This window comes from Manacus vitellinus, unplaced genomic scaffold (genome assembly GCF_001715985.3).
Source record: "Manacus vitellinus isolate BGI_N305 unplaced genomic scaffold, ASM171598v3 scaffold_58_pilon, whole genome shotgun sequence".
Lineage (NCBI taxonomy): Eukaryota > Metazoa > Chordata > Aves > Passeriformes > Pipridae > Manacus > Manacus vitellinus.
In genome coordinates this window covers 9,591-36,458 of record NW_021940671.1, presented here as the reverse complement: position 1 = coordinate 36,458, position 26,868 = coordinate 9,591, and the positions used below count along the sequence as shown (strand labels likewise).

The 26,868-nt window shown below is 43.8% G+C and overlaps 2 protein-coding genes across 4 annotated transcripts; both read right to left on the bottom strand.

Moving 5' to 3' along the window:
- Positions 1 to 365: 365 nt before the first annotated feature.
- Positions 366 to 8,624, bottom strand: LOC103762894 (solute carrier family 2, facilitated glucose transporter member 11-like). Its single transcript, XM_018081937.2, has 12 exons — positions 8,548 to 8,624; positions 8,341 to 8,439; positions 7,302 to 7,462; positions 6,708 to 6,832; positions 5,685 to 5,814; positions 4,550 to 4,698; positions 3,553 to 3,740; positions 3,135 to 3,245; positions 2,734 to 2,835; positions 2,304 to 2,379; positions 1,840 to 1,967; positions 366 to 1,707 (listed from the first exon to the last, which is right to left on the bottom strand). The coding sequence occupies exons 2-12, from the start codon at positions 8,434 to 8,436 to the stop codon at positions 1,501 to 1,503; spliced, it is 1,473 nt and encodes a 490-aa protein (XP_017937426.1). The 5' UTR covers positions 8,437 to 8,439; positions 8,548 to 8,624; the 3' UTR covers positions 366 to 1,500.
- A 1,904-nt stretch (positions 8,625 to 10,528) lies between these two features.
- On the bottom strand, positions 10,529 to 20,887 carry LOC103762895 (solute carrier family 2, facilitated glucose transporter member 11). Of its 3 annotated transcripts, none has more exons than XM_018081929.3 (12): positions 20,585 to 20,887; positions 19,093 to 19,191; positions 18,388 to 18,548; positions 16,864 to 16,988; positions 16,047 to 16,176; positions 15,728 to 15,876; positions 14,881 to 15,068; positions 14,430 to 14,600; positions 13,893 to 13,994; positions 13,687 to 13,762; positions 12,583 to 12,710; positions 10,529 to 11,963 (listed from the first exon to the last, which is right to left on the bottom strand). In XM_018081929.3, exons 1-12 carry the CDS (start codon positions 20,603 to 20,605, stop codon positions 11,763 to 11,765), a joined length of 1,551 nt encoding a protein of 516 aa, XP_017937418.1. In that variant the 5' UTR covers positions 20,606 to 20,887; the 3' UTR covers positions 10,529 to 11,762. The 3 variants fall into 3 exon arrangements, with proteins under 3 accessions (XP_017937418.1, XP_017937419.1, XP_008927837.2); XM_018081930.3 differs by having other exon boundaries at positions 16,864 to 16,984; XM_008929589.4 differs by having other exon boundaries at positions 14,490 to 14,600; positions 20,585 to 20,886.
- Positions 20,888 to 26,868: the final 5,981 nt, after the last annotated feature.

The window sequence follows — 26,868 nt, the reverse complement described above, 5'->3', positions numbered from 1 at the left end:
GTCCAGACCAAATAAAGACTTCTAAAATAATCAAGGTCTTACCTGATTCTTTTTAAAATACTTTAAATGTTTCTTCTCTTTTTTTTTTCCCCAGCATTTTTGACCAGAAGAGGGAATGTGTGTTGGTTCTTAATGTGGTACTGTGCAATCCATAACCTCAAGCCTTGAAACTATACACTTTATCTAGCATTTTTGGTACTATGATGATTGTCATAGGAAGGATGGTTGTACTGGGGAAGTCCCCTGCTCCTGGTATTAGCTTTTGGCACTGCTACAAATACTGCTAGAGGATGGTGTGAAGATAAAATAGCAGGAGCCTTAGGGCTGTGAAAGAAAAGGGCTGTGAAAGAAACTGCTGGTCAGTATTCAAGTCCTTTTGCAAATTTTGTTGTGTGGCACCTGCATCAGTCAGTAGTGAAGATCTCATTTCCAGAAAAGACAGACACAGTGTTCCTTGACCCAATAACACAGTCCCAAAAGATGGGCTCTCCTCTGCCCCTGACTATTTAATGAAAACCAAATCCAGGCATGATCAGTAGGGTGTGTTTTCCTAGACAGTGCTTTTTATTTCTTTATCAGTAAACTGCAAAGCATGAAGAAGACCAGAAATGTGTCATGTCGTATAGCAATGACTACAAAAAGTGAAGCCTTTTTTACCATGTTTTATAATGAAAATGTGGAGTATTCAGACACCTGGAGAGAGAAGCAAACGTTCAGACATACAGATTGGGGTCTCCAGGAGAGGCACCACTCTCTTTTGTCTCACTGGTACCAGTTACTCTCAGGAGTCAATGCCATTGAAATCCAGTGTTCTCCAGGCTGAAGACACACTGCACAAGCAAGGAGAACCTGCCCACCGTGGCTTTGCCCACTCATGATTCCCTGCAGCTCTGCTTTCTTTGCTCATGCTTTCTTTCAGTGCTCACATATCCCTGGGGATTTTTTTCCAATAGAAGAGGCAGAAACACTGCATATTGATTCTGTCTACTGATAGGCAAGGTGCTCTTCTTCCACTGTATTAAAGAGCTAAACACTTCCTTTCCTCTGGACTGAAGCTTCTTGTCTGGGAAAGCTCATCAGCACTGACTTGTTAACAGCAGATAATTTCAACACCAAAGCTCTGTCTTCTTTTGCTCTCACCTTTGCAAACCTGCTGTATCTCTGGACCTTCCAGACTCATGTTCTCCAACTGTGGAGTCCTGGTTTTGCCAAGAAAAATAGCAGATCCTATGTTTTCAGTTTACCAACTGCTAACTTGGAGGGACTGACAAAATTTCTTTATATATTGTGTTCAATTTTTTTTCTGCAGAGGAATTAATTCAGCTCATGTTTCAGGAGTTGGAGAGAACGACCAAGTTCATCCTGCACCCTGCACTGCAGGTGATTATTTTTAAAATACACACTTGTGCTCTTTGTGGAGCAACAGATTCTCTATTGCTTAATGAGGCTTCTGGGCACTACAGTAATAAAGGAGCAAAATATGAAGGGGAGGGTTTGTTGTTAAAGTCTAGTGACAGTCATCACCGAGCAGTTACTCTGCTGTAGGACTGTCTGTCTCTTCTTTCCACGGTAGTTCAGGCGGTTGAACTCCTCCAGGATCTGCAGCATGGTCTTTCCTTTGGGTTCTGGCATCACCAGGAAGACAAAGACAGCCACAGTCAGACAGTATGCCAGGAAAATGAGGAAAGAGAAATTACCAAGGCCTTCCTACAGGAAAAGAAAGAGACAAAATACGTTCATAAGAATTTATCTGTATTTCTCTCTCTTATGATATAGAGTTTTTGGTTTTGTATTTACTATAGAACTTGGTCAGGGACAAAAACACCCTACTTTGCTTACCACAATGAAAGGGAAGACAAGTCCAAGGATGAAGAGTTGGATCCAGCTTACAAGACCATTAAAAACAACAGCAGCTGCTCTGTATGACTGAATAAAAATTTCTGTGATCAAGGAGCATAACACACCACCTGAAAAAAATATTGAAGAAAAGAAGGAAACTTAGAAATTTTGCAAGATGCTTCTGTACCTCACACTTCATATTGTTGCATAGGTTTATGGCTTTAAATGACCTGGAAGTGTTTGAGGTGCTGCCTGGCTCTTGAGGAGGAAGGATGTAGGAATGCAATAGGAAATTAAGTTTTACCTCCTACTGCAGTATGGAGGGAAACATCTGTACCTGCACTGAATCAGGAGTAGGGATGGGGTTCATGCTAACTGTGGAGCAGCTATGCCTGGCACCTCTCCTAAAGGCTGCAGTGAGGAAGGAATGAGTATCTGAAACCGTTCCAGTAGAAAATACCAACCTGGCCCAACGCCAAAGCTCAGGATGTAAATAAAGACGAGTGCAACAGAGCAGTATGGTACCCAGAAAAAGGAATCCTGTGGTAGGAAATGAAAAGCAAATAAAATCAGAAATTAAGATTTTGTTTATCTAGCTCCATTAGAAACATTCACGACTGCTAAGTATAGCAGTGTTAAATATAAATCTAATTATTTTACTTCCAGAAATTTCATGAGGAGATAGTCTTGGCAGAGTTCTTGGTTGCATAAGTCTATTGTCTTTAATCTGTATGTACATGGCTGGGAACAGACCTCTGTTAATATGATGGTTAGCCCCAAAAACACTTCTACTTGGGCTAAAAAATTATTTGGAGGAAGGGAAATAGTATGATATCTGCTGCACAATAATGCAAGAAGACACGACAGAGTTTTAATGCATCAGTGAGGCCTTACCTGTAGGAAGAGCGTGACTGTGAGGAGCCCTAAAGCGAGGGTCATCACTGTGTAGTTTTTCCACAGCAGTGTCTTCCTCCCTGCACGCTCAATGAGGACACCCTGCAACCAGAAGGACACGCTGCCAGCTCCAAAGGACAGACTAAGGCAGGCACTGCTGAGCTGCTCCAGTAGCTGCCATCCCTGGGTCATGATTTTGAGAGAAAGACTCTCCTCTCTTCCCAGAAATTGAATATAAATGCCCATATTTTCAGGGTGTGTGGAGATGATTTTGTATGATTGGTTCTGTGGTTGATTTGTTGCAAAAAATTTTATTCCCGAAGCTCCGCTTACAGCATTTCTAAAGATTAAAATGAACCATGCATTACAGCAGAACAAAATTCAGCTGAAAAACCACTTACACACACAGCTGTGGAGAGGATCTCAGTGGTCCCAAGCCCCAGCGAGACATAGTGGATTTGATCAGGGGGGATTCCAGCTTTTATGAAGATATTGTATGCATAAAAGTAAACCTGGAAAGAACAGAAATTTTTGCTCATGTTTACACTAATGTCTGAGGGTTTTTTGACAAGAAATGTTTTGATCCCCTTGAATTCTCTTATCATAACAGGGTAATCCATAGGATACCTTCAGATGACACTTGCAGTTATCAACTTATCTCAAGTACCAAACTTCCATGGGAAAGGATTGTAATGAACAGGAACAACAGATCCCTCCTCACAGCCACTGTTTCAGTCAGCATTTCACAACTCGTTGCAGAGCTCACTTTTGCAAGAGCCTGTGAGCAGTGCAGAGAGCAGAGCAGAGCAGAGCACATACCACAATGCCCCCATTGAAATGTGAGCACGAGGCCACGAGGAACAGAGTGATGAGCTGCCAACGCACGGCTTTGTCACGGAGCAGGTCACAAAGGCCCTTGGCCTTCTCCCCACGGATGGCTTCTTCCTCTGATATCATGTCATTTATTTCAGCCATGTGGTCTCCATCCCCCCAGAGCTGCTCCACAGCTGGAAGGAGAAGAGGAGAGGTGACTTCTGGTCCAAGCCCACCAGCACAGACCTGAATTCTGAGGATTATTTCCTGTTTTGCAGAGTGTCTTATCTGAACTTCAGGGTCTTTTCTTGTATGAACTTCCTAGAGATCTGGGCTCAGATTAGACACAGATTCAGATCATTGCTATCTATTTTTACCCACACATCCTAATCATGACCTCACCTCTGGCCAATAGCTGCCTATAGCCTTTCAATGTAACCCACACTTAAATTCTTACCGATCCTTCCCCAAATACCCTCCTACTAGAGGTGCTGCTCTAGTACACACTCCAAAACACAGACAAGGTAAAATGATTCCTACATATAAAATAGTATTTCTACATTCAAGGAGTTATCTTTTGATGGTTAAACCCCCAGAATGGCTGTTTCTCTGTTTCTGTCAGGATTTGCTGTTAGGTTACTGAAAATCTGGAATGCTTACGGATATGGCATGACAATACAGAGCCTCCCTGTCTTACACAGAGCCAGAAGGTACCATGTCCACACCCTGACTGTTCAGGGCAGAGTCTGTATTGTTGGAAATACAAGCTCTGTATGATCACATCCCTCAGAGGACCCTGGCAGAGAGTAAGGGAAATACTGGTGCCAAAAGAGCACTAACATTCAAACAGAAGAGGCTGATATTCATTAAAGCTGAAAGTTGTTTCAGAGCCAAAAGACCAAGAGTCTTTTTCCCACCTGTACCTCTCTTTCAGGCTCATATGAGGCTTTACTGTGTTTTCCACTTTCTTCTAAAATGAATGCTTTGTGACCCATTTCCTTACCTTTAATGCATGCCTCCTTGTCCTTTTTGTCAATGAGGAGGTAGCGGGGAGAGTCTGGGAAGAAGGGGAGGGTGAGAAGCTGAATGAGGGCAGGAACTGCATTGGCTGCCAAGAGAACAGGCCAGAGAGCCTCTGCTCCAAGAACTTCTCTGAAACAGAACCAGCAGAGTGAGAGAGGCTGAGGAATCGTGTGCTGGCCATGTGAGCACACACAGACACAGGGTTATCCCTCGGCCCTGCTGTGTGTCACAGCAGCTCCTCCCAAAGGTCTCCAGCATTTCTCAGCCCAGAAAAATTAAAATCTCAACAGGAGGGGGAGGGCAGAGCAGAGGGCCGTTGCCTGCAGCCCATGAGTTACCCAGTGTTGGCTCCTGCTGCTCAGAGGCAAGTGCAGCAAGGCCACCTGCATCCTCCTGCAGTGGCTGAGGGCCCGCAGGGACCAACAGTGTCCCAGCACAGATGCTGAAGGAAGAACTTGCAGGGGCTGATCCCTCAGCTTCTGATCCAAAGAGGCCCATGTTATAATTGGGGAAAGACCTATGGGTCATCAGCCTGGTACTGACTGCCCCAAATAACAGCTGCTGGGTTTCCTGCAGCTCTGAGAACACTGTGGCCAGAATGATGCATGCCCTAGAAATGGGGCAGACTGCCTTTGGCACAGGACAGGCAGGAAGAGCCTGTGCTGGGGGGATAAATCCAGCATAAGAGCCTGTCTCTGTGTGTGTGTGTGTGCATGTGTGTGTGTGTGTTTGATGAGTGGGTATGCCAGTTTGTGTGCATTTTCAAGAAGGTTTGGATGGATCTGATATTCCCTGCACCTTCCGAAAAAAATAGAAAGTAAAGGTCTGTTCATAAAAAGATTGATTTCTCTCAAACCCACTGAAATATGTTCAAGGTTTTTATTACTTGTATTTTGATCTGCATCTGCTAGGGAGGAACTTTATTCTTCAGGATTAAATATTTTGTATGATTTCTGTTTCCCATTCACTAAAGTCAGGAATTTGGGCTAATTCAGTCTGACTACCCTGCAAACATGTCTGAAAACAGTTGCTGATTTGCCTATCCATGGGCTTGCATTGATATATACATATATTTTAATAACAGAATACATTGAGTCTGTTTCAGACCCTCTTACCTGAGACCCAGAGCAAATCCTACGAATTTTCCAAAGGCAACGGCAGTAGAAGCTGTTATGGCAATCAGCCCACGGAGCTTCCGTGGGGCACATTCCCCGGCATACATGAGATGGATGTTCAGAGATAAACCTGCAGTGACAAAGGACTGTTAGGGCAAAGCAAACCCACAAGGGTGTGGTGTTTTGGAGGGGACCATTATGGTCAAAACCTTTAGGTGTTGGCTTTGAGACACCTTTTTAACCGTGCTGAGTATGTGTCTGCCCGACATGAAGCAAGTGCCCTGTACCGTGGCCTCGTGTCTTTGCTAAATATTTCACTAGGCAAGTACCTGCCCCTGGGAACTCTGTCCTTCAGCAGGCTGGCCTTCTCTTATATCATTTCCTACAGCCACATATACAGGACTGTAGTTACTCCCTTTAGTCTCAGATGATGTATTTCAGTGTTTATTCAGGATGATATGTGCCTTATTTTGTGCTTGAAACCAAGAAGTTAACAAATTCTATACATTCCATTTGCATTTCAGTGAATGAATTAATTAATATTTATCCTCTCTCCATTTTATTTTTTTTTTTTTGCTGGTTAGTATTATCTTTATCCAACTTCTCAGGGGTTGAAAACACTGGGAGAATGTAACCATTTGGAAATTAGAATTGGCCAGTTTGAAAACCATTCCCTTGTCTGTAATGTGGAGGGCAGCATCAGCCACAGTGAGAAACAACAGGAAAACAGAGGTCAGCTCTTTATTGAGTGAGCAGGTTCCCCTGAAATATTGCATGTTTTGGCTTTTTCAAAAGACAGTACCTTTTATAGGGATTGGATGTAAAGACAGAAGAAAGAGAAATGGAGATGTTAGACATTACTAATTTAATTATGTTTGTGGTTTCTTATTTAATTAAAAATAAGCAATCATGTCCTCTGCAGGGTTTAGTAAAAATCTGTGGTCTGTGTACTGATAAATCCTCGTGACCCTGAGTCACTGCTCTTCCAACTATTTAATGCCATAAGTAGGAATGTTAATTTACCTGCACACAGTCCAGCAGAAAACCTTCCAGCGATGATCATCTCAAAGGACCCGCTCAGCCGGCTGAGTGCCATCAGAGCTGCGCTCAGCAGGGCAGGGATGTTGGCAAGGAGCATGGACTTTTTCCTGGAATTCACTTAAATTACTGTGAGCATAAATATTGTCCATGTGTCATTCACACCTGACAGAAGTGACACGAATTGTACCATGGTTACAGACTCTGTGCCAGCTTCTGAGATCGGCTGCAGTGAAGTAAATGGGAAAAGGGAATGGGAAAACTGTCACAGATTGATAAGTTAGTTCAAGCTTTTGACCCCTCTAGTGAAGCCAATAACTACACTGAAGAACAAGCTCTGTGACTGATTGTCTGTGATATTCACTTTAAAATGCATGCACTCCTTGTTTGATTTCCCCGGCCTGGATTCACTTTGGACTTTCTAAGGGAGAGAGTGTGATTTTGTACTGATCCTTCATTGGAAGCTGCCCTGGGCTGCTCACAGTGCTACTTTACAAGCAGTGTTCCTCCCAAGACATGGCCACTTATTTTTGCAGTTGTGGATGTAAATGGAAGGACTAATGTAATCACTATTCCTACCTTCCAAATCTAACAGCCAGGTATCCAGTGGAGGAGGAGCCCAGGAGCCCCCCGATGCTGTAAATGGACACAATGAAGGACCACATCAGAGTGATCATGTCCTCACTGGGAGTGGAGCCGTATCTCTTCAGCCAGGTCTCACGGATGAAACTCTTGATGTACTTGAAATGAAAAGCAGAAACCCATGGACTCAGTCAACATGCTTTTTGCATAATTGTGCCTCTTTTTTAGTTCTCCTACTGGCCTTTTTGATACATTTCTATGGATACCCTGGTTGAAATCTTAGCCCTGATGAAATCAATGGCAATTTTGCATGGCAGGTTGGTCTTCTGTTTCTGTACTAAAACCTGATGGTTTTGCTACCTGATCTTTCCCACCATTCCTGCTTGTGTGTCTGTCTCTCTTGTCCACCTGCTGCATCTGATGCCCTGCGTGAAATCCAGGTTTGACTTCAACTGACTCAAGTGAGAGCAGGTTTTGTCCCTTGACATGGTCTGTTGTGAGGTCTCTCTGGCCTGCTGTTCACAACCTCCATGGCACCCTCATTCTTGGTGAGGTTTCACAATGTGGTAACAGTATGAGCTCAATGTCCTTGGTACCATTCAGGATGACAAACACCTTCCCTAATTTTCCTTTTCCAGCTGCAGGTATCAGTGCTGAACTCAGCTCTAGAGCTACAGTCCTGCCCTGTCCTATTGCACCTTACAGTCACTTAGACACAGTGTGTGTGGCCAAGCACATGTACAAGAGGCCCCCTGAGCACTGAAAAGAGAAGAATGCCCTATGAGCAATTCAACTCAGCAAGGGGAAAATGGCTGACTTTATGAATATCATTCATCCTCCCCTTTCCCAGGTCTGCCACATTAGATAGAAGTTAAAACCCCATGAAACACAAGAGCAATAGTAGCTACTCTTAGAACTAAGAAACCAGAGGTCTAGGTTTGAAAGCAGAATTTAAAAAGTTAGTGATTGCATATAGAGGCAGTGAGAACAGTGAAATCCATGCTAGTAGCTCACTCTTGGAGCTCTCCACGCTTACCTCAGCAGGAGAATTGATAATGGAGACCTGCAACCCATACTGGAAACCTCCACCAATGCCCAGGACAAAAGGCAGCAGAAAGAGGTTGTAGCTCATTTTCTGGCAGGAAATAAAAGCAGCAAACAAAGCTGGTACAGCTATTCAGACATGCCCCCAATGTCCTGTGTTTTCCTCAGGAGCTCTAACAGTTTGAGCAATGCCACACACCTGCCTCCCCTGAGACCAAGGAGCCAGCACTAGGAAACCACAGCTACTAAAGCACAGGACAGTGAGGAATCTGAGGAGAGACAAAGCTCACAGCTGTTTCCTGGAACCCAGTTACACACTTCAGTGCTTCTGTCTGCAGCTTTGGCCATCTCAATCTGCACTGTCATGGTTGTGGGAGCATGGTGCAATGTGCAAGAGCGCCGTCAACAATTCCATCTATTTGTCCTTTCCTCTCCTCCTTTCCCACTTGTTATCTCACCTAAGTGAATATTTTGCTCTGTGACTTGGCTGAGACTGGATAAACATTTGGGGATTGAAGGGCATTCCTGGTTTCATGGTTTATTCACCCTTTCTTAGAACTATCTGACAGGAGGCTTAAGAATAAAGGACTGCAATAAATGCACACCTCGACCTCTCCCACTCCTCCTGTTCCTGACTGTCCTAGGGATATTCTGGGCAGCGATGAAGGCGTGATGCTGCACCTCTGTCTCTAGAACAGGTCACATTCAGACAATCCCTGCCAAATATTTACAAGCTGATTTCTGCTCAGGTGAATGCCATTGCTTGAGTGGGCATCAAAAAAAGCACTCATGGAAGCCAAAGTCCAGGGACTGGCACAAACTGTACTGGACCGGTCTGGACTCCCCAAGTCATAGGCTGGGTAATCAGTTATCACATTTAAAGGAAAAGTTCCTGACTGCTACCTTGAGCCTCAATACAGCAAAGCCTTCTGAAGCCTGACTTGGCCAAACCTGACTCTGCCTGTGCATCCAGCTCTTGAATTGTGGGATCAGTTGACTCTTTAAGAGTAAAGGTCATTGCCTGAAAGTTCAAGTCTGTGTCCCTATAATATATGTCAGATGCTAAGAAAGTTGAATCTCAATTTTAAATCCTGACTTCAAAATAAATAAATTACATCTTTACTTTTATCCATAATTCTCAAAAGGCCTCTTTATCTAGCAGTCACCGAGCTGGTTCTGTTAAAAGGCTTTTACAAGTTATTCAAAGAGCTTAGGGGGGAATTCCATCTTCTGGTGAGAGGCTGCACTTGGCAATTCCACAGGCCAGGATGCTGCATGTCTTTGGTGCCTGGAAGAATCCCAGCCCCAACTGGGTTTGAAGTGAGAGGTAGCTTGTGAAGAAGAGCGGTGTTTGAGGACAGCAGCAGTAACTATTTTTCTCTGGTGTTGATAGTTATTAATAAATCCAACAGTGCATGATTACTTGATTTGCAAACAGTAATATGAACCATAATGAGTCTCTGAGGATCACTTTTCAACGTATTTTTGTTTAACACTTCAAATGATAAGAAAATCTGAACAAGTGTCATATATCTTTTCAGTCAAAGGTGTTTGAATTCAGTATCAATTAACCAACTTGTTAAATGCTTCAATTAAAATTTAACAAATTAGACCAACTGAAATGTAACCACTGTTTGCATTTGCTTAATCAGTCTAAAGACTCCTGATTTCAGGAAGTTTGAATTAGTGTTTTCTGCCATATGTACTCACAGGACTGATTCTGAAACTCAGGAAGTCAACTAACTGTGTATGATTTCTGAACAGGCATGTTTCATATTGACGGGTGCAGATGGTCTCTGGCCTGCCAGGGCTCTGGGGAAAAGTACAGTGCTGACTCATGGGAGTAGCCTTGTCTCCTCTGCTTCACTTCTGTCTTCTCTCCTTCCTCTGGTCCTCACCAAAGGAATGACAGAGTATTTTGCCACCACCAGAACGGTACTGTCACTTTTTGCTTCGACTGTGTGTTTTACTCTTTCCATCTGCCCCTCACTGCTCTGTTCAAACTATAGAAATGAAAAGTATCTCTTCAGTTCCCAGCTGCAGGGAGTCCTGCTCTTGGTTATCTTCTCTCAAAATCCTGCATACTTCAAAACCTCAGTGTTTTCCAAGAGCAGAGATACCTGCTCTTGCCCATGTCTGTATATTGATGACTTCTAAAACAGCAGCAACCACAAAGGAACAAAAGTTTACTCTTTATTTTGTGTATGTTATAAACTTTAGGTAGTGAAAGAGAGTTCTTGCACAGGCTCCACTTCTGAGAAATAGATCTGCTGCTCCACACATGCCCAGCAATGACAGCAATACACTCTGGAAACATTTACAGTCTTGTCATTCAAAAGTTCTGTATTTCCCAAAAAATGCAGTTAAAAAATACACTGAGAGAAACTTTAGCAACTTCTTTTGAAAATGTATGTGTTCTTTGCTGCAACCATCAGCGGTGCTGTGACTGTCATATGAACAAAGTGAAAGGCCATATTAAATGAGGAGTGTTGCCCTCTTCTGCACCAGGTTAACTAAAAGCAATCACTATCACATCTAGGTCTTTTCCAGTGTGCTCTGGGAGACAAGAACGTGCTGCAGAGAGTGTCCGGGTGTGATCTAAATCTCCACACCCAAAATAAGCTGCTGCACACGAGCTCCTCACCACACTTACCATTAGCAGAGCACAGGCACAAAACCCTACAAGGTGCACCAGCAGTGTCTGTGAGAGCAGTACAAACTGGACTGGGGAACCTGTGCTTTACAATATAGGACTGGAAGACAACAAACAAGCCATGAAGAAAACCAGTCCAGAATAAATATTCTGCAAAACAATGCCCAAAAGTCTGTTGTATAATAAGCCACTTAGCAAGTACTAGAAGCTTTCTTCTTAATCCATCTGTCACATGCTTTTATAGCTGAAAATAATTAACTGCTCACTATTGCTCAACAAGTAGGGGTCTATTTGAAATCACTTAATAACAGAAACAACGGGAGCACCAAGACAAGGTACTGAAAATTTCATCTGGTGTCTGAAAACAGAATTTAATCGCATTAATTTCTGTGTTAGAGAGCCCAGATTCAGGGGCAAGGAAAGAAAGGCTTCTGAGATGGAAGTTACTCTTTGGGTAGAGGAGAAATTCTGAGGAAATTTGCTCAAGCATTACATGATGTTTGATGATAAGAGAACAAGGCATCATTCTGTCACTGGATTCTAAAATATGCATGTGTTACTCAGTACTAAAAACTGAGAACAGATTATCAAACTTCTGTTTGTATTTATCAGTTCAAGCATGTGTTTTCAAGGTGAACTTAAGGACCTAAGAGTAATGTATTGTCCCTAACCCTACTTTTCTCTTAGTGTCCCTGCAAGGCAACACAGCCACTGCTGAATTCACTGCACCACTCCCCCAGGTACCATCTTCCTTTCTTCTGCTACAGTGTGGTGGTTTTGATCTCTTCAGGGCCTTTGTAGAAACCCGCACGGGTCTTAGTTCTGAAGTTCCGTTTCTTGAACTCCTCCGAGATTTCCAGGAAGGACTTTCCCTTTGTCTCAGGAAGGAAAAATCCAACGTAGAGTGCAGTGCAGACACAGACCACAAGGAATGGGATGTAGCAGAAATGTGCTAGACTTTTCTGAGGAGGAGGAAAAAAACAAGACAGTGTTGGTGACATTCTGTGTGGTGACAAATAGGCCACTAATCCCTGCTCCTGCATGGACTAAGGTCAGCCAAGGGGATATTTCTCTGCACCCTGGTGAGGGTCTCACATGCCTGGAGGCAATAGCTCCCCAGCAGAGGTTGGGAGATTTGAGATAGCAGGAATAGTATTTCAAAATGTCTTTTTCTCTACATATAATTATATAGAATAGGAACCCTCAGTAGGAAATAAGAGAGGAATGTATATTCTGCTCCCTTTCACTTCAGAAATCACCGTAGGAAATGGTGCCAGGGTCTGGCCAAAGAAAATTGCATCACATCTTTAGTCCCAGCTGTTCGCAGCTGAGGACAGAGGAGGAATATTGGTCATCCATGCCCCAAATTAGTCTTCTCCCAACCTCAAATCAGAATTCACCATAGGGAACATGGAGAAAGTTTGGTTTAGAGGAGTTCTGACCACTTTTCTCATAAAGATACTTTCACAGCAGTGCTATGCTACTGCTTGCAATATTCTCTTTCCCTGGTCACTACCAGAGCTTCTTTCTTGTACAGAGCACTAAAGAGCTGCAGGTGATTGCTTTGCCTTTGGAACGCACCACGATGAATGGAAAGGCTGTTCCAACCAGAAATAGGTTGAACCAGAGCAGGGAGCCACAGATCATGTAAGCAGCTGGCCGGGACATCTGATCAAAAACCTCTGTGGGCAGAACTCCTGTTACACCAGCTGGGAAAACAAATGGCAAGAAAGTTAATAATATTGTTGACACGACATTAAAAACAAGAGAACACATCTTAACAAGAAAACACACCTTTAAGTATAAGAGAACAGTAAATTATTATTCAGCAAATTATTCTCACTAGTCAGCAATGCCAGAAGAAGTGGTAATAGAGATTAACTGCAGAGGGGAATTTTTAGGTTAAATATTAAGGCCTGGCTAATTATTCAAACTTTCTCATGTTAGAATGAACTGCCAGGAAAAGTTTTGTAATCCACATTATTCTTACCAGGACCAAACCGTGAGAAAGGCTTATAATTAATTCAGCCCCATGGCACTGTAGGACAAGAAATTGTTGCCAACTTGTGTGGTTTGTGACACTGGCAGCTTGATTCTATTCTTACCTGCCTTCCTTCAAACTCGTGTAAACAAACAGAGTTTCACATCTACTCCCACACCAACCAAATATCCACACAGAGACAGTCTGTGTGTTGCCCCCACAACCACAGAAACTAACGGATTCTGACAAGGAAATGCATTTTAGTAGGATAACAAATAGATGTGGAAATCTTCCTTCCAGGTATCTGCAAGTAAATAATCAAATTATGTAACCACCAATCTCTTGGGTTAAAGTGAAGCATCAGAAATGCTGGTTCGCAGCCCTAATGGACTGAGCAGCAAATCAAAACCTTGCCACCTGTTTAACACAAGAATCACCCCCAGGTGCCTTGGCCTTACAGCCAAGATGGCTGTGAAGAGGAACAGCACAGAGGAGGGCACAGAATGACCCTGCCCAACACTGACTTCCAGGGGCATGCGATGCAAACCCCTGAGAAACAGCTGAACACTGCTGGCAGAAACTGCCTTGTTCCTTTGAGCGTGCTGTGGCTAAAGAGGGTCTGAGAGTTTCCATAAGCTGCTTGCACACATCTCCAAGCCCCTGCAGTACCCAAAAGTTTCAGTGAAAACACTGAGGGAACTGACCTGGTCCGATTCCAAAGCTCAGGATATAGGCGAAAATGCAGGCCATGCTGAGATAAGGCATCCAGCTAATCTGAGTCTACAGCCACAGAGACCAACGGAAAACCAGTGAGGGCACTTACACTTATTTGCCACCACTGAACACCCCAGTCATATAAAACGCAAAGCCCAACTCCATTCCACTTAAAAAATTAAGTAAAGTTTGCTACCTGCTGGCTCAGAGCGACCATGAAGACAATGGCCCATCCTGCCATGAAGATGTAGCCCCCCAGCAGCAGTGGCCTCCGACCAGCATAGTCTATAATCATGTTCTGCACAAAGTAACACAGTGAAATAAAGCAAGATATTTGACCTGTGTTTATAGTTCCTGCCTGCTTCCTCTTCCCATTTCGATACTCTGTGCCTAGTTCACTCTACAGCTACTTTAAGGATGTTGTCTGCTTCTTAGCAAAAAAAAAAAAAAAAAGAAATTTCAAAGGAAAGGCCTGGTGGCAGGAATCAGGCAAGAAGGGTGTTGAGGAGACAAGAGAATGTCCCAGCTGCAGCCTAAACTCTGCCACTATCCATACGGACACAAAGCAGGAAAGTTACACTTTTTAGAGATTTTAGACAGTGATGACAATGCAATGTCAGACCAAATAATTCTGCGTTAACCTGTCTGGCTGTGGGTGCTGACAAATGGCCTGGCTGCTGTGCTTAGAGGGCTTTCTTGGCATGAAAAGACATGTAAATCCAGAATTAGCTATCAAGAGCCTCCACACTGTCAACAGAGGTTGCGTGTCAGCAGAGTGCATTAAGAGTCTCACACAGGTGACAGACGTGATCAGTTCACAGCTTCCTGTACCGATTACAACATATGGGATTTTGTCCCGAGGAATTCCAGCCTCTTGGAACACATAAGCTGCATAAGAATACATCTGTGGAGAGAAGAGAGGAGAAAGCAGTAAGAGAAGACATCTGAAAATACATCCCATTGTTCTTCCTGAAGGACCACACAGAGAGTGACTAATGTGCTGTCACACAGGTGATTTTGACAGCACCTTTTTGAATCTTTCCATAATGCACAGGTGTACTGAGGTCTCCACAGGCAGGAAGACCACTGTTTGTTCTTTTCCAGCAGACAGGATGTTAAACACAAGAGCTCTCAGCCACATCCCATGACAAAGCACTGCTGTGGCTCCTGTATCAGGCTCTTACCGAGTCGTTCCCGCAGAGCTGCATGGCGCTGCTCAGCACAACGATGCTCACCAGCTGCCACCTCAGAGATGGATTTTGGAAGAGCTCCCACGGGTTCTTTGCCCTCTGACCTTTAACAGCAGCCTGTTCAGCCAGCATCTCTTCCAGCTCTGCACTCAGGTCAGTGGTGCCTCTGAGTTTCTGCAGTGCTGCAAGGACAAGGGAACCTCTTACTCCCGAGCCTTACATTTGGTTTGTCATTCTGCAGCGTCTGTGATCACACTGTTACCTTCACAGAGATGGCCAGTTGTGGTGCAGCCACTTGAAGGATCTGGGGGAAAGGGAGTGCAAATCCCTCCACATTGTTTGATAACCCACCAGTGCCATTTCAGCAGCTGTGCTTCTGACTCAGATCTCAAGTGACTTCCCTGGGAATTGCAGGCAATTAAGATGTTCTTGGTACATGGCACATATTTCCCAGAAAGTAATTCCAGCCACTTCTCATATGAGGATTTGTATGCCACAAATCTAAGCAAATCCTTTAATATGAATTGGCTTCAGATTTGATCCCGAGCTCTTCAACTAGCATTTATTTCTCTTCATAGTTACAAAACATATTTGCCACTGCGAACACAAGTCTCACCTTTTGACCTTCCTATTGTAGGAAAACAGTCTTTTGTAGGAAGATGTCAGATGTCTTTCAATTACCTCAATAGGTCAAATATATTTAAGATTATAGGATGTTCTTTAGTTTGGAAGGAGGAAGTGATATTTACAACATACATAATTATGTATGTTAAGGATATGCAATCTGCCCAGTGGGTAGATTTCAAATGCTCGGTGAGGAGCCGAGCCATCCTAAACTCACCAGAGATGCAGGATTCTTTGTCTCCACGGTCAATCAAGAGGTATCTGGGGCTTTCAGGGAACCAAGGCAGAGCTGTGAGCTGGATCAGGGCAGGTACCACATTGCTTGCTAAAAGGAATGGCCAGCTCTCCTCCCTGCCTAGGAGCTCCCTAGAGGAAAAAATAAACCAAACAAACTAAATTTACACAGTACGTTTAACAACCTGGTAAAAGCCCAGCACCCTCTGCTGCACGAGGGCACTGAAAAGGAATGGAAAGAAAGGGGTAGTAAAGAGAAAAAAAAAAAAGATTTAATAAGCTGGCTTTTTCCTTTACATTACCTGAGTCCAACCACCTGTCCCAGCACCAACCCCAGGGCTGTAAACGATGCAGAGGTCAAGGCCACGGCTCCTCTGAGCTTCTTTGGGGCACTTTCCGCCAAATACATGGGCTGAATGTTCATGCTCACACCTGGGCAAGGCAGACAAACAGTGACCTCAGCTCGTGGGTGGAGGAGACAAGGATAAATGCAGCCAGCCACCTCTGGAGGTTGCCAGCTGCACTTTTCTGCCGTGGGCTATGTAATGACCCATCTGCCAGTGCTCATTATTTCCCCAAACCTTCAATTCACTGCTACTCTTCGCATAGGCTGCTAAACACCCATTTCCGGACCCATCAGAACTAGTGGATAACGAAAATGAAACCTGTCAGGGCCTCTGTCTATGGTCTTTTCAGCACCAAATTCAGGGTAGTAAGCATGTCTTCCCTTTAATTCCCCATTTTGATCATACTTTAAGACACTTAATCATTATTTCCTTGGATAAACTTCTACAAGAGCTTTAATGTTGGTGCTCATGCTGGTGAGGGACTGATATTCTTACAAGCAGACAGGAATCAATTTTAAGCTCAGATTCTCCCTGTGCACACAGATACATGTAATACACAAAACCTCTGCCTATGCATGTTTTTTTCAAAAAAAGGCCTCAGAAGTAAAATATAAAATCTGAATATACAACTTCTTAATTCACTTACATGTGTCTGGTCAGCCTGGAGGATTAATTGGTTTCATATCTCGCATCAACCCTATTTGAATATCTTCTATTTCTAATTGTTACCTGTTATCCCCTTTGTCCTGCTATGTTTCTCGTGTTGCCATACCTGCATTCATGCCAGTAAAAAATCTGCTGAGCATAATCATTTCAAAGGATTTTGCCATTCGGCTGAATCCTGACAAGGCTGCAGCTATGATCACAAAGACATTGTTCAGCAGCAGGGACATCTTCCTTCCAAGAGAAAAGAGAGTTGTGAGCACTTACGTGTCAGGTTTAGTTATCAAATAAAACATCTCACGTTGCAGATCCCACCTGCCACGCCTGGAAGCTCAAGGTGGGCTCAGCCCCACCACAGAACACCCGAGCACCCGAAGCCCTACATGGGGTGTCTGTGTGCCACAAGGTGTCCCTGCAGCGCTGCCTTCGGGCACGCTGAGGGCACCACGAGGGTGCCCAAATTCAGGGCTCTCCTGCTCATACGCAGTTTCCATTTGAATGGAGAGGAGTATTCCTTCAGTAAGATGTGTGCATCGCGGTCTGAAAATGCTAATTTGTTGAAACAGGCATTTTTCATGTAATAGCATGAGCGTTGTGAAGCTTTGACAGGAAGTTTTCATGTGTCCCAGGGGAAATTTCTGTTGAAAACCAGGAAAAAAAAAAAAAAAGAGAGAGCTCTACTGACCCATAACAGTCAATAATTCTCTCTAGTCCCGGCTCACTGCCTTGCCAGTCAGTCTTTTTTAATCTTATTTATGATGGGATATGATTTTATTCCAAAGCAGTACAGGGTGAAGTCTCTAAAATTTTAATTGGATAAAAAAGCTGTACCCTTTCCAGATATTCATAACCATGAAATAAGTAAGCCATGGGAGACAGTCCTTCCAAGTGGTGCCTGCTTCATCATACCAGAGGAACAAAGCAAAGTCATAGCACATAAAGGAAAATTTTGGGATTGAGAGAGAGGGAAGGAAAATCTGACTACCTATTAGTTTATGTTAGCAACAGTAAGTGGTTTTTTTTTCTGAAGAGAACTGGAGATAGAGCTGTGTATGAATGATAGATGAGGTAAGACAAATACTTTTTAGAGACTCCAGAGCAGAGAAAAAACCCTCCAATTGTGGGAATTTAATGAATACTTCCTAAAATATATCAGATAAAAAGTGACCTGTGAGACAGGAGGACCTGGGATGCACAACCACCCTCTGTTTTTCCAGTGTCATTCCTACCAATCCCCACAGTTTATTTTAAGGAAAAATACCTGGTCTGACCCATTATGATTTCCTATTTAAAAGGATGGCAGAAAACTGGCACAAAAATGATGGTGATGATGTAGGTGGCTACTGTGGTACGGAGGCGAGCCGAAATCCTTGTAGCACCTCAGCTGGGCTGGAATATGATGAGAAGGTGATTTGGGGGACAAAAATGTTCCCCATTGGGTTTTGAGATATGAAATACTGTCATATCAGAATATGCTCCCTGCCAACTCAGAATGTTTAAGGCAGACTGGTCCATGATAGAAAACCTGTTTTCATTATTTTTAACTGCAGTGAGCATTGTGCTGTAGGGCTCCTAATTCCTCTCAGAGTAATGGAAGCTGCAAAGTTCAAATTAAACTCCAGCACCCTCTTACCTTCCCAACATGATGGCCATGGGACCAGCCACCACAGCCCCAGTGAGGCCTCCCAGGGGATATGCAGAGACAGTGAAGGACCAGAGCAGCAGGATCACGTTGCTCTCCAGGGGAACGCCCGTGCGCTCCAGCCAGGTCGTGTTCATGAACGTCTGGATGTACTGAGGGAGAGGGACAGGGCAGCACAACCACCACATAGAGGTGAAGGACACTGAGAAATATAAAGTCTTCCTTATTAATATATCTATTTATTCTGTGTTTATGCCTCCAATCCCTTCCAGTTGAGTTTTTAACAGAGAGTTTAGAGTGTAAAATTGTTGCTGTTGAAAAGTTGCAGTTGGTTCCCATCTGTATGTAGCTACCTTGGATAATTTAAAAATTAATTTCATGGGTCTAACTTTGAATATAGAGGCAAAAATCAGTTTCAAAGGGTGCAGGTTAGAAAATTTTAGAATTACATTTGCTAAAGGAGTTGAGACAAAGATTTTGAATAAATTCTTGTGACACTACATCCTGCTCAAACTTGGCTCTTGACAGCAAAGTCCTGTACCCCAGATGTGAATTATACAGAGGGAACAACACATCTTTCCCTTCTGTCCCTCAGCACCAGCAATGGCACATCACTGTCCAACAGAGCCACCAAGGAAGGGTCTGTCCTGGGAGGAGGCCCTTGGGCAGGTGTACTTTGGGATTAGCAGTACTTACTGAAGCTGGAGCATTGATGATGGAGATGTTGTAACCGTATTGGAAAGTGCCTCCAATCCCAGCAGCACATATTGTCAGGATCAGGATCTTGTTCTGAAGCTGAAGAAAAGGGACAGAAAATGAATGGCTTCCTTGCACAGAATAAAATGACCCCACGAAATTCACACTTTGAGCTGGGAGATTTTTCTCATGGCCATATATATCCAGTGCATTTGTGATACATTGGCATGCTAATTCTTCTACCTTTTCATAATAATAACACATATTTTAGATTAAAATAGAATGCTGTTTTGTGCCTGTGCCTTTAGTTTCCCCATCTGTAGGTGAAATCCTGTGACAGGCAAGCTGTGCCCTGAGGGTGTCCTTGCACTGGGAACACTGTCCCATGTCTCAAGACCACTCTGAGCATGCTGGGGGACCCTGGCCTTCAGTCTGACACCTCCAGTTCTGAGTGGCCCAGGGCCAGGATGGCCTTTGCCAGCCCCCTGCTCCAAAACCCCTCCCACTGGGAAAGCTCTAGTGTAACATGAAGAGCCCATGCTCAGGCTTGGCTGTTAGCCAGCCACTGCAGGGCACCTCAGGCCAGATTGTGTTTTGCTACATGAATATGACCCCATTGACCCCGAGAACTTGGATAACCCAATGCTGGGGAGTTCTTTCTGCTCTACCTGCTCATTTTCTTCTCACAGAGCCCTTTACCAAAGAAAAGGAAAGTTTGGTCTAGTCTTGCAATAGTTCTAAAACCACAAATTCAAATAATCAAATAATTTTTCCTTTTCTCAAAGTCTTTTCTTGTAAATAACTTCCCTACCAGCCTGAGACAGGACATTCTCCCAGGACAAAAATAAAGCCAGACTGTTCCAGCCCTGCAGCAAGAAGAGGCTGAGCTCTCTCCTGTCCCCATTAGAAGCAGCTATGTTTCACTTTGCACTTTTTGTGGCTGCACCACTTCCCTGTCTTATTACTGAGACCTGAGCTAAGGATTGTGCTCCTGATATCTCTGCTCTTCCTAGTTATTCTAGTTCTCCAGGTGAGAGAGATTTCCTTTCTCTACAATAATAGCACACTTTTCTCTTTAACTCACAATGCCTAGGACTCTACCACTTCTCCTGCTCGTTTCCCTGCTTTCATTATAGAGTACATCCCCTACAGGTCCTGTACCACAGAGCTCTTTTGTGGCCATGAGCTAAAGGAAAATGGTTTGTTTCTTCCTCCAGGACCCACCAAACAGTTCTGTGCTCAAAGCTGAGCTGTATTTATAGAGTGACCTTCCCAAGCCTTCCTTAACACCCGGCTTCTGCACTATTTTCTCAGCCACAGCGATGGTGTGCAGCTGCCAGGAGAGCCATTAGTCTGTCAGTTTTAGTCCCCAAGGACTGTGATGAGTTGGAAAATAATTCTATGAGAACCTGATAGTACTTACACAGCTTCATAAAAATTCAAATTAAAAAAAAATAATCTGTCAGCAATAATAGTAAAATAGATGTTTTACCAGTCTCTGCAGCTTGTTCATCCTCTTTCGTAGGTTTTCCTCTGTCTGCCAAAGCCTCTGGTACTCTCAGCAGTGCTCTGAAGGATTATTTAAATCTCCAGCATAGGAATGTGTATTTAGTCACCCATTACGTTAGGATAAGACACTTGACTTGGCAGGTGTTTTGCCAGCTGATTTACATTCTCAAAACAGGGCTGCACGTTCATTAGCAAGACAGTTCAATTAATTTTGTTCAAAGCACATTCTGGGGAAAAGTAAGAACTGTTGAAAGACAATTTGGGAAAATGATTCTCCAAGATCCAGAGCTGTCTAAATCCTCTTGAAAGCCAGTGTGGTTTGCATAGATTCCCTCTCAGAGCATCTGGCACAGTTGCCCAGTATCACTTGTCTGATTAAGTGTGATCAAAGCAGAAGTGAACTACAAGTTTTTCTTTTTCTGACTGTATTTGCCCTGGAACACAATCTAAGATCTGAAAGACAAACCTTGGTCCTGCCAGTGACAGGAATAAATGAAGCCCAAACCTTTCAAATCCTTGTTATCCAGGGCCTTTCACTGCAGTCCTGTCCGTGTCCTGGTGCCATGCAGTCAGTCCAGGGGTTGCTGACCTGGCTGTGAGTGATGCACAGAAGGCTGTGGTCCTGTCTCCTCCCTGCAGCCTGGCACAGAGCAGACAGCCACACTTACAGCACTAGATCCTGCCATGTACAGAAGACAGTAAGGCAGCAGTAACAGCAAGGACAGCCTTGCTGCTCTCTATGAAATAGAAAGGCACTCCCTGGCAGTGAGAAATGGTGCAACCTTATGAATCCTAGAGATGGGCCCAGTGGAGATGGAGGCATATTGCACTGCCAGCAGTAACATCAAAGCTACTGCTTCGCAGAATACCTGGCCTTTAGGAATAACCATGATATTTTAACATTCTTTCATCCTGCAGATTGCAAATTGTGAGGCCCCTGACAGACTTCAAAGTATTCAAAATAAGTGAAACTTTTTAAAAAATGCCTCTTTGTCCCTACTCAGGTTTTACTAAACCTGAACAGAAATATAAATCTGTTCCACATCACAGAAGTATTTTCTCACGATTGTGTGAGTAGAGATGTGATGCTGCATCAGCCGCAGCCACTAAGTGGCAGGAGAAGTACAAAATTTGCTGTATTAGGCTCTGAATCCAATATTCCAACACTGTGGCAGGGGTTAGATGAACACTTCCAACACCTTCTCAAACAATAACTTGTTCACTGGGAAACAGGTGTAACTTTACCCCACTGTACAAGTCAACCTATAGTTTAGGCAGCATGTATCAAAACCAGTAACATATTCAAAAAGAAAAGCTCGAGTTTCTTAATGTTGTCTACTCTGTTGCTATGTCTAGATTTGTGTGTGCAGCTGGCTAGCTGGAAGTAACAGCTGCCTTGATGAGGAGTGAAGGAACAGATTTTTTTCCTCCTACACAGCATTTATATATGACTTGTGCTTTGGTGCTGAGAAATGTTCACATTGGTTGTGTTTCCAGCCAGCTTTGTGCAGCACCTTAAAAAAACCATCATTCCCGATGTTCAGTCCTTGTTCTCCAAATCTCAGAGTTGCAGCTGATGTAGATGAGAAATCCCCAGTCTCGGGGTCTGTCACCAGGGTATATCCACTGCTCTGTAGTTACTCAAACTCCTGGCTCTAGAGTTCATAACTTCACATAAACCCGGCAGGTTTCCAGCAGTATTGGAGGGATCTACCACCCTCTTCCCTCGAATACTTTTTCAATTAACTCAAACCTGTCATAATCAAGGTGAAATACGATGCCATGAGCATGGGAGAGTAGTTATCTGGAGAATGTGATGGCAGGCTCTGTCTGTAATTATCTGACTGCAGGAATAAGTGGTAATCCTGTCATTAGGAAAGACCATCAACACATGCTCTTTGATCTGTCACGCACTGAGAGGTTCCCAAGTTTTAGAGTGTTTTTACCACAGAATGATCTGAGCCAACTGCAATTACAGTGCAAGAGGAGGAAAGGGGCCCCATTTACATCTGTGAGGCTTGGATTGACAGGATGAATTCTCCCTACAAACACTACACTGTAAATTACAGAAGAGATTTGGAGCTGCTCCTTGGCTGGTTGTTGGCTGTTTCCCAGGCTCTAGCCTGGATATTTCTTTAAACCCTTCTCACTTTCCTGCAACAACCATCACTGTGAGACACAAAATACCTCTGTCTGCTTGTCCTGACTCTTGCAGGACTTGCTCAGAATAAAGAAGACAAATAATATGATCCACAAACAAGTGGCTTTCTCAAGAAACATGCAGCGGGTTTGCTGGTTTTATGGTGACAGCAATGTTTATGGAACTTAGTTGTTAAAATTGATTTTCTTTGTAGGAAATGAGGGCCCTGCTGTGACACCATTATTCTCAGTTCCAGCAGTTCACCAGTGTTCTTTATAAAAAACCCACAATTTATGTCAGTTCAAGACACTGTATAAGAATTTCAGGAAATGGGCTTCATCACAGAGGTTTCTCAGGGCAGGGACCCAATGCTGAGAGAGCTTCTGCTACCACACAGAGTCACTGGGATGCTTTCCAAACCAGAGGGGATACATGGGATCTGAGTCCTCTGAGGACATGAGGGCTGATGCAGCCAAGGGAATTAGCTGCTTTTCCTTGCCAGCTAGAATTTTTGGATATGAGATGAATGGCTGTATGTTCTATATGCTGGATCAGCAGTCTGCATTTTCATCCTCCTGATAAGCAGTAGAGCTTCCCAGGGAAAATTGAGAAAGCCCAAAATACTAAAAATGATTGAAATACCCTTGTTTCAGTGCATTGTGAGCTGTAGGTCATGCTGTGGCTGAACTATTTCCTTTCCTTCCTTCTTTGTACCAGACACTGATGCAGGCAGTTGGGTGAAACTGGGTGACCTGAAGGTCAGAGAGAACAAACTGCCTGGCTGAACTAAACCTCTGTTTCTGTGTGCAAGAGAAGAGCATTTAGACTCTGCCAAATGGCAGCAAATGTTGCTGAATGTTCCTGTTGAGGAGAGGAAAATGTGTGCAGCAGTGTCAGAGTGTCAGACTCATCCTGCTTTCTTATTTATCACTCCCTTCAGATAGAGCTTTTGATTAGAGCTGTCTCCTGGCTTACTGAGAGGCACCTCGACTGGGACACATACTTCTGCCCCTGAAAAAAGTTTGCTGAAAGCCAAACTACAAATACCATTTCTGACTCCTCTTCAGCAGCTGACAGCATGCTCAGTTGATGTGCTGCTATTGTAAGCTGAACACAGATCTCTTTTTATAAGAAATAAGGGATTGTTTTTCAGTTCTTTTGTTGATTTGGCCACAGTGCTTATGAAATGGATGTTACAAAATAAAGGCCCTTGAAGGATATTCCCTACTGACAGCTGTGGGAGGTGACCTGTGGTGTAGAGGACAGATCACAAGGCAGAAGAATTTAACAAGAATGATTAAACACTGGAAAAAAAATAACTGTGCAAAAAGACAGACATTTTCTTGTTTTATGTCTTCAACTCATGATCAGAAGCTGTTTTCGAAGAGGTGCTTTATTTGGATATGTGATCAGGCTCTGCTCAAGGAGATTTAAGTGAAATCTTCTTTTTAATGATATGCCAGATGCAAAGCTGTGTTTTTGAACTAAAACCCATAGGAAATAAAAATAACATAAACTGTGATTTACAGCAAACCCTGTGCAAACCACATGTCCTTGGAGGGCTGAGGTCTAAGTGCTATCTTTAGTTTCTTTCTAACAAACAAACAAATTTAAAAATCCATCCAAATCTGTATGATTCCCTTTCTCCTGACTTCAGCCACGACACTCTAGAGTTAGCTGATTTGGGACAAGAAATCCTTCAATGAAGCAGAAAGAATTTATATATGGCCACTAAACATGGAAAAGTAAACATTTCAAGTGCCTCAGGCAGTTCTGATTACACAGCTTATCTGTGCACAGCAGGTTCATGGAGCCTAAACCAGAGCAGAAACTCTTAGTGACTACTCCATGGTGGACCTGGAGCTCTTGGCACCTGCTGTCTGTGCCACCGAGGGCTGAGTGTGAGAGCTGAAATAACCTTCCAGTGAGGTCCCCCTGGCTGGTGTGGCTCCCTTGTGGAGGAGCTCAGTGCTGCTCTTTCTGAACCTGTTCCTAGTGCTGGGACATCAATCATGCAATGACCTCTTCTCTATCAGGGCTGTCAGGGGTCTCGGGCCTGGCATGTCCTGGGGAGCACCATGAGTGAGACCTTGAACAGAACTGCCATGGTCTCATGTCCTGGTGGGGGGAGTCTCTCAGAGCGGGTTTGTGTGGGGTATCTTTGTTTTCAAATGAAGAAAATAAGCAGAGCTCTAAGCAAGGGGGTGGAGCATTACTCCAGGCAAGGGGCTTGGGGTTATATGGCCAGGGAATGAACACTCTCTGTTGAGTGTCCCACAGCCCCGCTGGAGGAGGTGCCTATGCGTCATCAGAGCAGGTATGACTTGTCACAGCGTGACACGCTGCAAAAGGCCATCAGATGAAGTTACAAACAAAATGCCAGCGGTGTTAAAGAGCAGAGGGCACACGTCACTGGCTGGACATGCAGGGCTGGGGGCTGGTTTTCCAGCTGCCAGCGGGGTGAGCACCCGACAAGGGCGCCAACGCTCGTTAGGGCCTGTGCTGACACGGCACACAGCTCCTTTCATCCTGCGACCCCAGAGAGTGCTGTGCTGGGCAAAATGGGAGCTGCCACCTTTAAACAAAGCATCTGTTTATTCTTGAAACAATTAGTGACGGCAGTTAGATCTTGAACTCGTTACTGAGCCCAAAACAATTATGATAAAAACAAGTTCCAGATGGGCTCAAAAGGAGTTGTTTTTGTCTTTACTGAATTAGAATGGATTCCATGTCTCCAAGTTCCTCTGGTATTTATGGACAGGAAACATGAATTACACACAATAATTTACAACAAACAAAAGAGATGAACACTGCAACAGCCCATTTATCTTTGCTCATGTGCCTTTTTGAGGTTTATGTGCTGTTTAACCCATGGGGAGAGATAATAGCTTTTTTCTTTGTTTTTTAACTCTCTGCTATTTTGGTTTGTATAAACCGAGACAGGAAGCTGTTGAGTTTCTGTTGCACGGTTCGGTTTACCTGCAACTCCAGGCAAATGCTTGCATGTTCCTAAAAGTCACCCTGGAAATTGGGAAAACAAACCCAGAGGTAATAGGAGGGTCTAATACCGGTCTGTCACTGTGTACATGCAAAACTGTTCCCTTTCAGAAAATATATATATTTTTAAACTGAAGTCCAAATGAAACCACAGTGGTGAGTGTGCAACATACTAGTTCTTCTTTCCCAGGAATGTTTTCTTGTGAGTTGGTTTGTGGATTGTAAATGTTTACAGTATGACAGGTTACTATCACTAGAAGCCTGCAGATGCAAAATGGGTAAATACTGTCCGGAAAAGAGCTGCCTCCAATACCATCACGTTTCAGTTCTTCCTGTGAATGATTTGTGCAAGACATGACTTGAACTGCTTCCAAAAGGAAGGAGAACCCAGCAGATGACAGGCAGCAGTGGTACATCACTGCTGCTCAGACCTGTGCTACATCTGCTTTGGGTCCCTGGGCAGAGGGACCATGACAGAACAAGGCAGGAGGAAATCATCAAAGAAACTCCTGGGCAGTGTTTCTGTTCTGGCAGTACCCTCTTGCAGCTGAGACAAAGAATTTAGCTTTGCTTTTTCGGGTTTTTTTATCAGATTCTGTAATTCTATAGAAGGCATCGCTACAAAGATGTGTAATGCAAACTCAAATATGTGGCTGGACTGATGAGAACTTGTGAAAGGACATAATTCAAAAAACCCATAAAATGTGACACAGACTGTAATAAAGACTAAAGCTGCCCTGGGCATACTGTAGTGCATGAAGTCAGCTTGGCTGAGCTCCGATGGGAGTGAGATCATGGGCAGAAAGCAGCCTGGGAACCAGGGGTGACACTGGGATTTGTCTGGCCTCTTCCAGTGGGAGCTGGTGAGCTTCCCAATGCACTTCATCACTTCTCCCCCTTCCCCCACAAACCTTAGAAAAGAGGCCTTAAGTAGAAGCCTGGACAAGTAGAGTTCTCCAGTTTTGGCTGGCAAACAAGGGAAAAGAAGAAAATTGAGTAACTGATGCCTTTTTTTTTAGATTTTATGCAATGTCTGTTTTGCACATAGTCCTCCACAGTGAATAAATGGGATTGTCCATCTGGATTCTCATCTCTGGGGAGCTAGTGAGACTGAGCTCTAGGATGAAGGC

Excerpts from the sequence above, each read along its gene's own strand:
- LOC103762894 (XM_018081937.2), bottom strand. The coding sequence starts at position 8,436 with ATGAGCTACAACCTCTTTCTGCTGCCTTTTGTCCTGGGCATTGGTGGA. Across the intron at positions 6,833-7,301 it reads CTGGCTGTTAGATTTGGAAG|GAAAAAGTCCATGCTCCTTG; the intron begins GTAGGAATAGTG and ends AGTGAATTCCAG. Across the intron at positions 1,968-2,303 it reads GAGCTTTGGCGTTGGGCCAG|GTGGTGTGTTATGCTCCTTG; the intron begins GTTGGTATTTTC and ends TATTTTTTTCAG.
- LOC103762895 (XM_018081929.3), bottom strand. The coding sequence starts at position 20,605 with ATGAACAAGCTGCAGAGACTG. Across the intron at positions 18,549-19,092 it reads TCATCAATGCTCCAGCTTCA|TACATCCAGACGTTCATGAA; the intron begins GTAAGTACTGCT and ends CCTCTCCCTCAG. Across the intron at positions 13,763-13,892 it reads TGGTCGCTCTGAGCCAGCAG|ACTCAGATTAGCTGGATGCC; the intron begins GTAGCAAACTTT and ends CTGTGGCTGTAG.